This window comes from Puma concolor, chromosome B1, assembly GCF_028749965.1.
Source record: "Puma concolor isolate L17-30 chromosome B1, mPumCon1.1.hap2, whole genome shotgun sequence".
Taxonomy (NCBI): Eukaryota; Metazoa; Chordata; class Mammalia; order Carnivora; family Felidae; genus Puma; species Puma concolor.
In genome coordinates this window covers 43,150,480-43,164,022 of record NC_141670.1, presented here as the reverse complement: position 1 = coordinate 43,164,022, position 13,543 = coordinate 43,150,480, and the positions used below count along the sequence as shown (strand labels likewise).

General features: G+C 36.3%; 1 protein-coding gene across 4 annotated transcripts in view; it reads right to left on the bottom strand.

Moving 5' to 3' along the window:
* The window catches only part of LOC112858929 (A disintegrin and metallopeptidase domain 3-like), a 115,854-nt gene that overhangs the window by 38,830 nt on the left and 63,481 nt on the right, over positions 1-13,543 (bottom strand). For all 4 annotated transcript variants that reach the window (XM_086703638.1, XM_086703639.1, XM_086703640.1 and 1 more), the window contains one exon: positions 11,302-11,488. In XM_086703638.1, the coding sequence (XP_086559764.1) occupies positions 11,302-11,488 (187 nt within the window). The remainder of the gene's footprint in view (positions 1-11,301; positions 11,489-13,543) is intronic.

The window sequence follows — 13,543 nt, the reverse complement described above, 5'->3', positions numbered from 1 at the left end:
GGTTGTTCCCCACAAATTCATGTATAGATTCAAAAAACCCCAATCAAAATTTCTGCAATGTTTTTTTATTTTTTAGGGGGTGTGGTAAAAGTGGAAAATTTGATTCCAAATTTCACATAGAAATGCAAAAACCTAAAAATCACCAAATCCATATTCAGAAAAAAGTATAAAATATGAAGACACAATTTACCTGATTTTGTGAATTAGGGTAAGAATAGCTGGTATTAGTTTAAGGGGAGATATATGGATCGATGGAACACAAAGTAGGTGATGAACTGTTTTTCAATAAAGGTACCATGGTAATTCCATGGGAAGAGAAGATCGTTTCCCAATAAATGGGGTTAGAGCAATTAGATATATACAGAGAGAGAAAAATATGCCCTAATACTTAACTTACAAAAATTACTCAAAATGGATCACAGGCATATACATAAAAGCTAAAATCAGTAAACTTCTACAACACTTATGAGAAAGCTTCACAACTTTGGGTCGGATAGGACACAAAATACAGAGCCAAGCCACATACTGGGGAGATAATCTGGCAAAATATTTGCATGAAGTTTATATTAAGAATTTTTATACATGATAAAAAAAAAAACATTAAAATATGTAAAATATGTGAACATTCAAAAGAGACATTTGAATGTCTCATAATCATATAAGACACAGTCCAATACAAATTAGTCATCACAAAGATAAAATTAAAACTGCAATGAAATACACCTTGAAATGACTAAAATATAAGAGACTGGAAATAACAAAAGTTGGTAAGAATAAGGAACAACTGCCACTCTCATACATAGATGGTTGAAATGTAAAATACTGTGAGAACTTTAAAATGCAGTTTGATGCCTTTTTACACATTTAATAGTATAATTAACATGTGACCCAATAATTCTATTCTTAGAAATTTACCCAAGATATGTGAAAACTTATGTCTAAAAAAGACATGAATATTCTTTAGAAGCATTTTTCAGAATACTCAAAAACAAAAACAACCTAAAAGGTCATTAATAATTGCATGAATCGGGGTGCCTGGGTGGCTCAATCAGTTGAAAGTCTGACTCTTGGTTTTGGCTCGGGTCACAATCTCACAGTTTGTGCGTTTAAGCCCTGCTTTGGACTCTGCACTGACAGTGCAGAGCCTGCTTGAGATCTTTCTCCCTCTCTCGTTGCCCCTCCCCCCACTCAAAATAAATTAAAAAAATTGCATGAATCCACAAACTATGTCATATTCATACAAAGAAATACTACTCCACAGTAAATACCAATGAACTACAGATACATTTAATCATGCAGTTGAATATCAAAATTATAGGCAAAAAATCTAGAATTGAAAAGGATCCATACTCTATTATTTCACTTATGTGAAGTTCAGTAGTGGGCAAAAATAATGTGAGAGAATTAGAAGTTTCAGATACTAATGGGATTGACTTAGACTCCTCCAAGTCAGTGGAGTTATGAGAGAACTGTCTGTGGTAATGTCAATGTCCTAATACTTCTTTTATCCACATCTAATTAAATATAACATAAGTAGAATTAAAAAACAAAACTCAGTAAACCAGAAGGAAAACAATATAAACAAATATAATGAGGACTACCTAGACACATCCTAAGTCCTTGTGCTGAAATGAAAGACAAAGTCACAATGCTTTTATGAATACAAAGATAGATGGGTTCTAAGGATCATCTGTCCAGGTTTGGAGCTGACTTGGTTGCTGAAGTCTTCATTGATAATGGGTACAAATGGTCTTTGACCACCATTGTTGAGAGTCCTGATGAGTTCCATCAGTGGAGGTTGGTGGTCTTGTAATACCAAGGAAAGATTATTGTGGTTGTATTCACTCAGCTACACTATATCAAGAAAATAAAACTACTTCTCTTCTGTTGGTGGCCATTACTATAGACAGAAAAATCCCTGGTGAGCAAGAACAGTTAGTCACTGTATAATTTACTGAGATATATTCTTACAATGTATCAGAGGGAAGAAATTAGAGATATATTTAGTCAAAAGCCTAATGAAATCCTAAAAACTAGGATCATCTGACTAACACTTTAGGGATCAATGCAGGTTTTTCCAGATTTGAAGGCTAGGAAGTCATTTGGTCACTTAAGAATCAACTTCATGCTCTAAGCACCACTGGTCAGTGACCACTCTAGTTAATGATATGAAGATGGAGGGATAGAATGTAAAGACTTATTGTAGCTTACTGCAGTAGGTCCTGTTAAAAGATAAATTGAGGCACATTAAAATTTTTAAGATAAATTCTTAGCAAAACTCCATTCAAACTGGGCAGCATTCAATCTAGCAAAAGAAAGATTTGAGGAGATTCCATTTGTATACAGAATGAAAAACTTTTATAGGCAGAAGGGAGTGGGAACAAGGTAATTATACTGGCAGAAAAGCATGTTTATTATTACAAAATTCCGTTCCTTTAGGGGATAGCAGGGGTCTATCAGGCAAATAACTTGTGCTGATAAGGTGATTCCTGATAGACTGATTGAGGATTCTATTTCTGTGAGAGCAAAGACAAAACCGTAATGAAGTCTTGGTGTGGTAGCATGGGGATTAGCCAAAGTGACTCCACTTTGGGTCTGTTGTCATGTTTTTAATAGTCTGTATAGCTATAATAAAACAGTGGCCTACCCAAGATAAATTCCTATTTAGATGTCCTTGAAACCCAGTGGGGCAAGCCACCACTTCCTTTTGCTTCACTGTGACTCCAGCCTAGGTTTCCAATAAAGATTAAGAGTGCCCAGATGATGAAATAGGCAAGCAAATCAAATAATCAGTTCAGAGACAACTGAATTGCCTCTTCTGTCCCAGGAATAATCTCTAAAAAACTATTCAGTAACTGGGATATAAAGTACCCCAAGTAAACACTATGGCAAAAGATAGACAAAATTCCCTGCAAGCCAAGGGCAAAAAAATAAGACAACCAATAGTTCATGGCCATGTAGATCTGGATGTTAGGCCATAGAAAGTCTAATGAGGAATTTGATGGTCTGTTGTTGGGAGAGACACAGAGACAGCACAAGAGGCAGAGAGAGAGAGGGAGAGAGAATCTCAAGCAGGCTCCATGCTGTCAGTGCACAGCCTGATGTGGGGCTCAGTCTCATGAACCATGATATAATGACCTGAGTCAAAATCAAGAGTTGGATGATTAGCTGACTGAGCCTCTCAGGCACCCCCAAAATGTATTCTTAAAGGAGAAATTTGAAAAGGTAAGTTCACAACCAAGAGTTAGCTCCCAGTGGAACACACACTCAAGACAGGCAGTAGAGGCTTTAAATACGGTAATTTCCTTGAAGGGGACAGATGGAGAGGAAGTCCAAACTGACTATAAAAGAACCGTAACACGTAACTAAACGTCGTATTTTTCTTTTATTCCCTCTGTGTCTATCCCCAACACACGAGGCTACTGAGACAAGAGGGTAGCAAATAAGAGTCAAAGAGTGGTAGACACTAACACGGTCCCCTTTTTACTGCCATATTTCTTCACAGAATCAAGGTGATAATGAATAAAAATGATCATTGCCACGAGGTCAAAACTCCCAAGGTGATCCTGCTATGGTTCATGTATCAGTGGATGCGAGATGTTCTAAGATGGCAAAGATATATAAGAAATAAACTGCTGAACTAACTAAAGATGAATGTAGCCAAATGGTTTGGTTTGCTATGGTAAGGATGGGAAAAGGGTAAAGTGGTGCTGCAGACACTAGTCATACTGATCACTTGGCCATGGAATAGGAGAACAACCCCAACAGGTAGAGAAGAAACATCTTAGTCTCAGAGGTCAAGGGTGGGAGGAGAGTCAATTAAACTCTTGGCTCTCACTCACAAGACACATGACCTGGCCTTGCCAATTCAGAATGCTTTGATGATCTTGTCCCAGACTATCACCAATTCCTTTAACCTAAAGGTTGGATACCCATTCTATTAGGAAACCATAAGCTGAGACTTGTTAACTATAGAGTTAGACAGCTTCTGCCCAGATAAACTTTTGAGCACAGATATGGTTCCTCTTAGCCAGCTACATTTTATAAACTCTGGAGATCTGCATTTACTACCTAAGGGAAAACAAAACTTTCTTGTGTACTCTCCTCAGGCCCATAGCTACTACTCTGATTGCTAGATCTATCAATTCACTGACCTTCTTGAAGGTCAAGAGTTCTTGAAGGTCAAGACCTTCTTGAAGGTCAATTCACTGACCTTCTTGAAAACCATTAGCTGTTTTTTTTTTTTTTTTAGCAGTTTCTTCTTGGTGGTTTCTTTTTTAAAGATTTTATTTTTAAGTAATCTCTATACCCAACGTGGGGCTTGAACTCACAACCCTGTAATCAAGAGTCACATTCCACCAACTGAGCCAGCCAGGTGCCCTCTATTAGCTATTTCTTTAAATACTTCAGATATTCTAAGATTACCTCCAACATATCCCTTCTGGCATTTATGTTTCTCTTACATTAATAATCCTGCCTTTCAGTTTCCTAAGAACTGGACCCCAACCTCACATTAGCAAAATGCTGCTGAGATTCCTACAAATGTCTTGGCAACAATGATTTCTCCCAAAATAGGCCAATGTATTGGATCTAGGCTTGCTAGTATAGCCAAATTATTTTTCTCTTCAGAAAACTGCAGGCTGCTTGGCAGCAAATGGTTAAACATATTCAAAAGTTTGCCTATCAAAAGAAATACATAATTGGTTTACTTTTGTACTCATTTCCTATTTCTCCTATCAAAAAAATTTACCATGCTTAATGGCTTAAATAATACATGCCTTATTTTATAGTTCCGGAAGTCGAAAGTCCAAAAGGTGTCTTACCTGGACTAAAATTGAAATGTTGAAAGCTGTGCATTCCTTGGGAACTCTTGAGAAAATCCATTTCCCTACCTTTTACAGCTTCTAGAGGCCACCTGCATTCTTTGGTTAATGGAATCTTCATCTTCAAAATCACAGTACATCTCCAAATATCATTTTCACGTGTCCTCTGACTCTGACCTGCCCCCTGTCATTATTACATTGGACCTGCTCAGATAATATAGAATACCTAACACTCTCAAAGTCCCTAACTTGATCATATCTTCAAAGACCCTTTTACCATGTAAGGCAAAATTACAGGTGCATTGCATATATAAACAAACTGCTGAAAAAATTCCAAATATATTTTGAGGAATACACGTGAACATTTCCATGTGTCTGCTCTATATGTTACAAAATGCAGTTGCTACAACTATTCTTTCTGGCTTATCCATAAAAGTAACATACCATCATTTCCATAGATCCTAATCATCATGGAGGTGACCCCTATTCAATATGGCAGGATATTAAGGGCAGGAACACCAGCAGAAAAGAATCACTGGGGAAAATGATGGATTATGGTTATCAAGGGTGGCACTAGGGTAGAGCAGGCAAGCCACCTAGGACTACACATTTTTAGAAGGCACACACTCTAAGGCCATGCAATTGCTGACTCCACATGTTTCGTGCAAGTGATGGTTCCAACTGACTACCTTAGGAAACATTCTTCCCTAAGGAGGGGATTAGACCATGGAGAGGAGAGGTTGAAAGCTGGCAGCTTGAGGCTCCAAAGAGGACAGAGAATTTTATCAGCAGGGTCTGAAAGCCGCTAACTCCCAAAACAAAGGGAGCATTCCAGATCTAAAGGTGCTAACCTGTGAAAAAGAGACAGGAGCAATTCAGGGATTTCTGGTTTCAGCTGTGACATATAAAGAGTCTGGAAGTATCACTCCCACCTTAACTAAAGAAAAAAAAAAGCAGAACAAAGGCAATTGAATAGGGAATGATCTTTTGTAGATGTTGCTGGAGTAACTAAATGTGGATATGCAAAAAAAAAAAAAAAGAATTTAGACATATAGACTTTTATCTTTTCTGCAAAAATCAACTCAAAATGGATCAGAGAAAAAAAAGTTAAGGAGAAGGGAAAGAGGATAGCATAAGTGAAGCACAGGGGAGTTTTTACGGTGGTGAAACTATTCTGTGTGATGCTATAATAGCGAATACAGGTCATTATAAATTTTATCAAAATCCTCAGAATTGTCTAACACAAAAAGTGAACCTTAATGTAGACTATTGAATTTAGTTAATTACAATGTATAAATACTGGCTGATCCACTATAAGAAATGTACAACAATAAGATGCTTATAATAGAAAAACTGTATGCTGGATTTGGGGTAGAGGGTGGGGTGGGTATATAGAACTCACTGCAGTATCTGTTGGATTTTGTTGTAAATCTATTACTATATTTTAAAAAATCATAACTTATTTTTTAAATAGATTGAAAGTATGCACAGGTAAGACATACATTCTGCAAATGTATGTTTGTGCTTATTAAAGACTGGAACTAACCTGGCTATTGGTTTTTTTATGCCTTTTATGTATTTTTGTTCTTGCATTAGTTTTTATCACTTGATAAATTTTTTCTTGGTTCTCAGATATGACACACATTCATAGTTTCTGTAATGATTGGATCAACTAAGAACGACCTATACTCCTAAAGTATTTCAAAGTTGTAAAATGTTGCACACAAGGGAAAAATAAAGAAGTACTGTCTGGGACTGGGGGAAGTCATGGATAATTAGAAGCTTGCATTATACTACTAAGATAAACAAGAAGTAAACACCATTGTTCCCAGAGTGAACAACAAATTAACCATAATTAAAATATTTTTCCATGAATGACCTTTGGCATATAGTAATGGGTATAACTAATACTTTTTATACTATTGTGGGACCAAATTCGTTTTAATTTCATCAGACAATGCTTAGAGATCACAGCTTTACTGCTCTGGGTTCCCACAGTGATGGGCCTTCTCTGGATTATATTAATTCTTGAAAAATGTGAAATACTATCAAGTATGTAGACACTCTGCCACAATCATAACATTTTTATGTGGCCTGCACTGAAAAACTATTTTGTGTGTGTGCTGCATGATATTTAATATTTAAACATATATGACTACAGATAGACTTTATAATCCAAATAATATTCATTTTTAAATTTTTTTTAACATTTATTTATTTTTAAGAGATAGAGCACAAGTGGGAGAGGGGTAGAAAGAGAGAGGGAAACACAGAAACCGAGGCAGGCTCCAGGCTCTGAGCTGGAGCACAGAGCCTGACGTGGGGCTCGAGCCCACGAACTGTGAGATCATGACCTGAGCTGAAGTAGGATCCTTAACCGACTGAGCCACCCAGGCGCCCCCCAAATAATATTCTTGATATGCTAGTATATAAGCCACCAAAAAAAGCAGCTAAGTTTCGTTGGGGTAGGTGGAGTTCAGCAACAAGATCACAGAAGGCAATCAAGGATAATGGGGGGTAGGGGAGAAGAGCCCTTGAGCACTATGTCTGATTAGGACCCCATGCAATTGCAGGCATCTCAGACCAGCACACAGCGGATTTCATCCACTGGCCCTGAATTTCCTTTGATATTCACTGGCACATTGGAACTAAAGAACTTTATCCCATAGTTATGTAAAGAAAATGTATGATTCTGATATTCCCATTAAAAGTTCTTTATGAAATAATCCAATGTAACAACAATACAATCTGATTGGGTGGGAAAATCCCCAAAAGTTCCACTAAAAACAGACTGGCCCCTGACACTGGTAAACTCCACAAACAGGAAGCTGTTCACCCATAAGAAACAGATATCACCAGCCCACCTACTGCTTCACCTGAACCACTTGATCACGGGGGTCTTGCCAACAAGACTCATCTCATGCCCAGAAAATGTAGTTTACTGGAGAAACAGTGTACCTCTGAGCCTTCTACCACATTGATGATAAATTGCTGATAATTTACAGAAGTGAATGCTGATGAAATAACCAAAAACTGTATGAAAGATATGCACAGACCACTCAAGAATAAAACCCAAAGTCAGATACCCTCAATTCAAAGAAATATACATATAAATAGCTCAGGACATAGCACATTCACCTACTGATGCATAGGCTAGAACAATGCAGGCACATGTGCAGCAGAAGACATGTGCCAGGAAAGACACAACTGCATGAATCTTAATAGTAAAAAATTGAAATAAACTTACATTTTCATTGACGTAGAACAAACTATAATATCAATAAAATACTAAAAGCAATGAAAACAATTGGACTAAGCTATATTCAAAAACAGATGACCTTTGCAAGTGTAATATTGAGTAAAAGGCCAAGTGACAAAATGATATAAGCCATATGGTTGCTATGCAAAGGTAGAAAACAGTCAACCAAAGTATATTGTGTAAGGATGCAAAAATAGAAGTAAAACTGTGTTGAAGAGTAGTAAAGCAGTGAAATTGTAAATGATGATTGGAAGGAAGGGGCATCTGATTGGGAAGAGACATACAAAGAACTCCTTTGGCAGAGGTAAGATTTGTTTTGAACTGAATGCAAATTATTCAGGTGTGTGTTAAGTATCTGTTTGTTACACCCTTCATTCATATTTCATGTGTATTATATATCACAATGAAATGGTGAGTATGACATAATTTTTTTTGATAAACAAAAGTGGGCAGTGAATTGTCCTATCAAGAGAACAGTCCTAAAGTATATTTTAAGGAATAGGATATAATTCAAAAGGATATTATTTCCGAAACAAACTTTCACATGCAAAAAAACCCTTAATAAATAAAAGGACTGGAAGGGTAAATAAAGCAACTGTTTTCTGAATACAATCTCTGGAGTAATAAAGATGACAAATTAAATATTTTGTAAAAATGTCATGTAAGTTATTGGGTTGTTGTGGGAAGTGAGATGATTCATTTTCAGAAATGCCAAATAAAAGCTGTGCTGACTAGTTAACAGTAGGTTTAACCTATTAGAAATATATATGAACCCCCTCCCCTCCCCCGACACACACACACACACACACACACACACACACACACACACACCATAATGGAGTCCCAAAACTTCAGACACCTCACTTCCTGGTTCTTCCATTCTCCATTTCGCTGGCTTATTTCTTTTCAGACTTTGCAATGAGCATGCACCAAAGAACAAAGGAGAGATGGAAAGTCTCTATCACCTCAGGGAATGTACATTTGTTCCAATCAGACTACTTTTTGCCTTATGTGGGCATAGGGACATCCAGGTAAGGCTGTAATCTCTGTAGTACTCAGCCAATGAGGAGCCAGGGGAGGGACATGCATGCTAGCAGATAAATTGTCTGCTGTAACTGCTCTGAGTGTGCCTGTCCATCAGACACCCGCTGTTGCAAGAACATTGATTAAAGCCTTGCCTCACTGTGCTCCGAGTTTCCAGTGTCCCTCTTTTGACTGGGTCAGTGAGCTTTTTCTAACAGTTGTAAATCCTGTTATTTTGGGGTAATGTGGTCTATATATGGTTAAACATTACATATATATGGTTAAAAATGCAAATATAATCACTAAAGGGAAATTGAAAATATATATCCACTGAATCACTAGAAGAAATAGTGGAAGAAAGAAAAACAAAACACATAGACCAAAAGAAATAATAAAAATTCAACTGAAAAACAAATGTGGCAAAGTGAACACAGAAAACATAAACATTTTGAGACAAGTAAAGTTATAAATAATATGTAAGAAGTAATAATAGCTACATGTAGTGAGGTATCCTGGAGGAGATTCTGGGACAGAAAGATGCCATTAGGTAAAAACAAAGGAAATATGAACAAATTATGGACTTTAGTTAATTAAAATAATACTCAAAAAGTAATAATCACGTTTAAGGGGATAATCTTATAAATCAAAGACAGAGTGAATAATAAATTAAAACCAAACATAGATATTGAACTTAATAGTACAGAAAAACTAAATGTAAATAGAAAATTATCAGGGAAATACCAATTAAAGAAAGTTATCATGTGTACAGATACAGATGTATGCCAGACCAGATAGACTTTAAAACCAAAAGAAACATGAGAGATAAACAGATTCAGTATTTATTTAAAGGCAAAATGTTAAATTTCTAGGAAGATATAAAAATTGTAAATATGTTTGCACCATATAAAAAGCTACAAAATATATAAAGCATGAATTAAGTAAATTATAGTGAGAATTAGGCAAATCCAACTCTACAGTTGAAGGTACCAACATTATTTCTTAAGTACTGAGAATTCAGGCAAACAAAACCAATAAAAATGCAGATGTGAGACATTCACTTAAAAATTATAATGCAATCAAGTATACAGAATTTTGTTCCAGTTAGTTTACATCTTCTCAACCAAATGTGAAATATTCAAAATTATCTCCATTTATAAGTATATGAAAGCAGTCACAACAAAATTCAATGATTACTTATCTTACCAAGCACAACTAAAAAAAAAAAATAGCAAAAAGCTAAATAGAACAACACATCAAGACATTATTAATTAAATTCTGTGAAGTCAAAAGTTAAAATAAATGAAGATTTCACAAATGCAGGAACAGCAATTAGGAGATGAGGAGGTAAACAACAACACACATTTAATAACTTAGTGAACCAATGCAGTCACTTTGGAGGAATTCAGGAGAGATGATTGAGGTGATAATTATAGAACTGTTGTTAACATTGTTTGTGATACAGAAAGGTAGATATTACCATTAATGGTTACACAATGAAGAAACTCTACCTCCTCTGGTTTTTTTTTTTAAATTTTTTAATGTTTATTTATTTTTGAGAGAGAGACAGAGCGTGAGCAGGGGAGGCGCAGACAGAGACAGAGACACAGAATCCAAAGCAGGCTCTAGGCTCTAGCTGTCAGCACAGAGTCCAATGCCGGGGTCGAAACCACCAACTGTGCGAATTTCATGACCTGAGCCAAATGGCAATTTAACCAACTTAGCCATCCAGGCACCCTGAAAATCTACCTCTTTAATCCATGCTACACTTACCTGCTACTTAAACTCTTCAAATGCTTTAAATTCAAGATGAGTCAGTTATCACATGCCCCATATCTCCCTTAGATTTCTGATAAATGGTGGAGCTTTTGAGAAAAAAAAAAATCTTTCTTTTTTATATCACATCTATAAGTCTACACAAGAAACACAAAGAAAAATCTTTATTTTAAAAAAATTAATGTTTATTTTTGAGAGAGAGACAGACAGCACGATCAGGGGAGGGGAAGAGGGAGACAGCAAGACACAGAATCCAAAGCAGGCTCCAGGCTCGGAGAGCTGCCAGCACAGAGCCCAACATGGCCTGAACCCACGAACCACAAAACCATGACCCAGAGCCACAGTTAGGCGCATAACCAACTGAGCCACCCAGGCTCCCCCAAAGAAAAATCTTTAGATAAGCAATTCATGTTTGTCACTAACCTGTGAACGACCACAATCACATTCCTCAGGCGGTTCCAAAATACCATTGCCACAGAGTGTATTTTTATCTTGGTAAGACAATTCTGAAACTATTTGATTCTGAAGACATTCAAATTCAGGCTGTGAAACCATACGGTTAAATTCATTCATGCTGCAACTGCTAAAAAACTTCACACCATGGGAACGTCTAAAAATAAATTATATTTTTCAGACAAATGGAATGAAGTCAGTTTTAAAGAAACCCTCTTCAACAGAGTACTATGAATTCTACATTTCACATACTGGAGAGCCAAGGAGGGGAAATTACCATTTTCCTTAAGTTTTTATTTAAATACCAGTTACTTAACATACAGTGTCATATTGGTTTCATGTGCTCTTATTTTTAATACAAACCGTAAATAAAAGCAGTGAGTCCATTTTTATTATAATTCCATATAATAGACATCTACCACATAAAGGAAGTTAAAAAGACATGAGTTCAAATATATTAAAACACTTTACAGTGCTTCACACACAAAAAGCTCTCTTTAAGAATATCTTATTTTTACTTTTATTGTCAACATAAGTCATAATTACTTATAAAAATGAAATGTACTAGGAAATTTATGTAAACTGAAGGAATAAAAAATGGTTGATTATGCTAATGAAAAATCAAGGTTATTTATTCTTTGGTATAAAAATCAATCAATTAAAATATATCAACATTAAGTATATAAAATCTACAAGCCCTAGATTCTGTTTTATTTTATATTTGTACATTTCTAAGTGCACTACTTAATGGACTTTTCTTTAATATTGTAATAATCTAAATCTTAGATAAATAATACAATACAGTTCAAAGAATAAATTTTGTTTCCTGAAAACAGTTAAGAATAATTGCCAAAAACAATGTTAATAACTCTAAGTATTTTAATGTATAATTCTTGCATAGGAAGCTGAGAGAAAGAGAGATAAAAAAATCCAGGAGTATGAGGGGAAAATTAGAGAACTAAGTGATACACTATAAAGAAATAATATACGCATAATTGGTATCCCAGAGGAGGAAGAGAGAGGGAAAGGTGCTGAAGGGGTACTTGAAGAAATAATAGCTGAGAACTTCCCTCAACTGGGGAAGGAAAAAGGCATTGAAATCCAAGAGGCACAGAGAACTCCCTTCAGATGTAACTTGAATCGATCTTCTGCACGAACATATCATAGTGAAACTGGCAAAACATAAGGATAAAGAGAAAATTCTGAAGCAGCAAGGGATAAACGTGCCCTATCATATAAAGGGAGACCTATAAGACTCGTGACTGATCACTCTTTTGAAACTTGGCAGGCCAGGGGCGCCTGGGTGGCGCAGTCGGTTAAGCGTCCAACTTCAGCCAGGTCACGATCTCACGGTGCGTGAGTTCGAGCCCCGCGTCGGGCTCTGGGCTGATGGCTCAGAGCCTGGAGCCTGTTTCCAATTCTGTGTCTCCCTCTCTCTCTGCCCCTCCCCCGTTCATGCTCTGTCTCTCTCTGTCCCAAAAATAAATAAAAAACGTTGAAAAAAAAAAAAAAAGAAACTTGGCAGGCCAGAAAGGATTGGCACAAGATCTTCAATGTGCTGAACAGAAAAAATATGCAGCCGAGAATCCTTTATCCAGCAAGTCTGTCATTTAGAATAGAAGGAGAGATAAAGGTCTTCCCAAACAAACAAAAACTGAAGGAATTCGTCACCACTAAACCAGCCCTATAAGAGATCATAAGGGGGATCCTGTGAGACAAAGTACCAGAGACATCACTACAAGCATAAATCATACAGACATCACAATGACTCTAAACCCGTATCTTTCTATAATAACACTGAATGTAAATGGATTAAATGTACCAACCAAAAGACATAGGGTATCAGAATGGATAAAAAAAACAAGACCCATCTATTTGCTGTCTACAAGAGACTCATTTTAGACCTGAGGACACCTTTAGATTGAGAGTGAAGGGACGGAGAACTATTTATCATGCTACTGGAAGCCAAAAGAGAGCGGAGTAGCCATACTTATATCAGACAAAGCTAGACTTTAAATTAAAGGTTGTAACAAGAGATGAAGAAGGGCATTATATAATAATTACAGGGTCTATCCATCAGGAAGAGCTAACAATTATGTCTATGCGCCAAATACAGGAGCCCCCAAATATATAAAACAATTACTCATAAACATAAGCAACCTTATTGATAAGAATGTGGTAATTGCAGGGGACTTTAACACTCCACTCACAG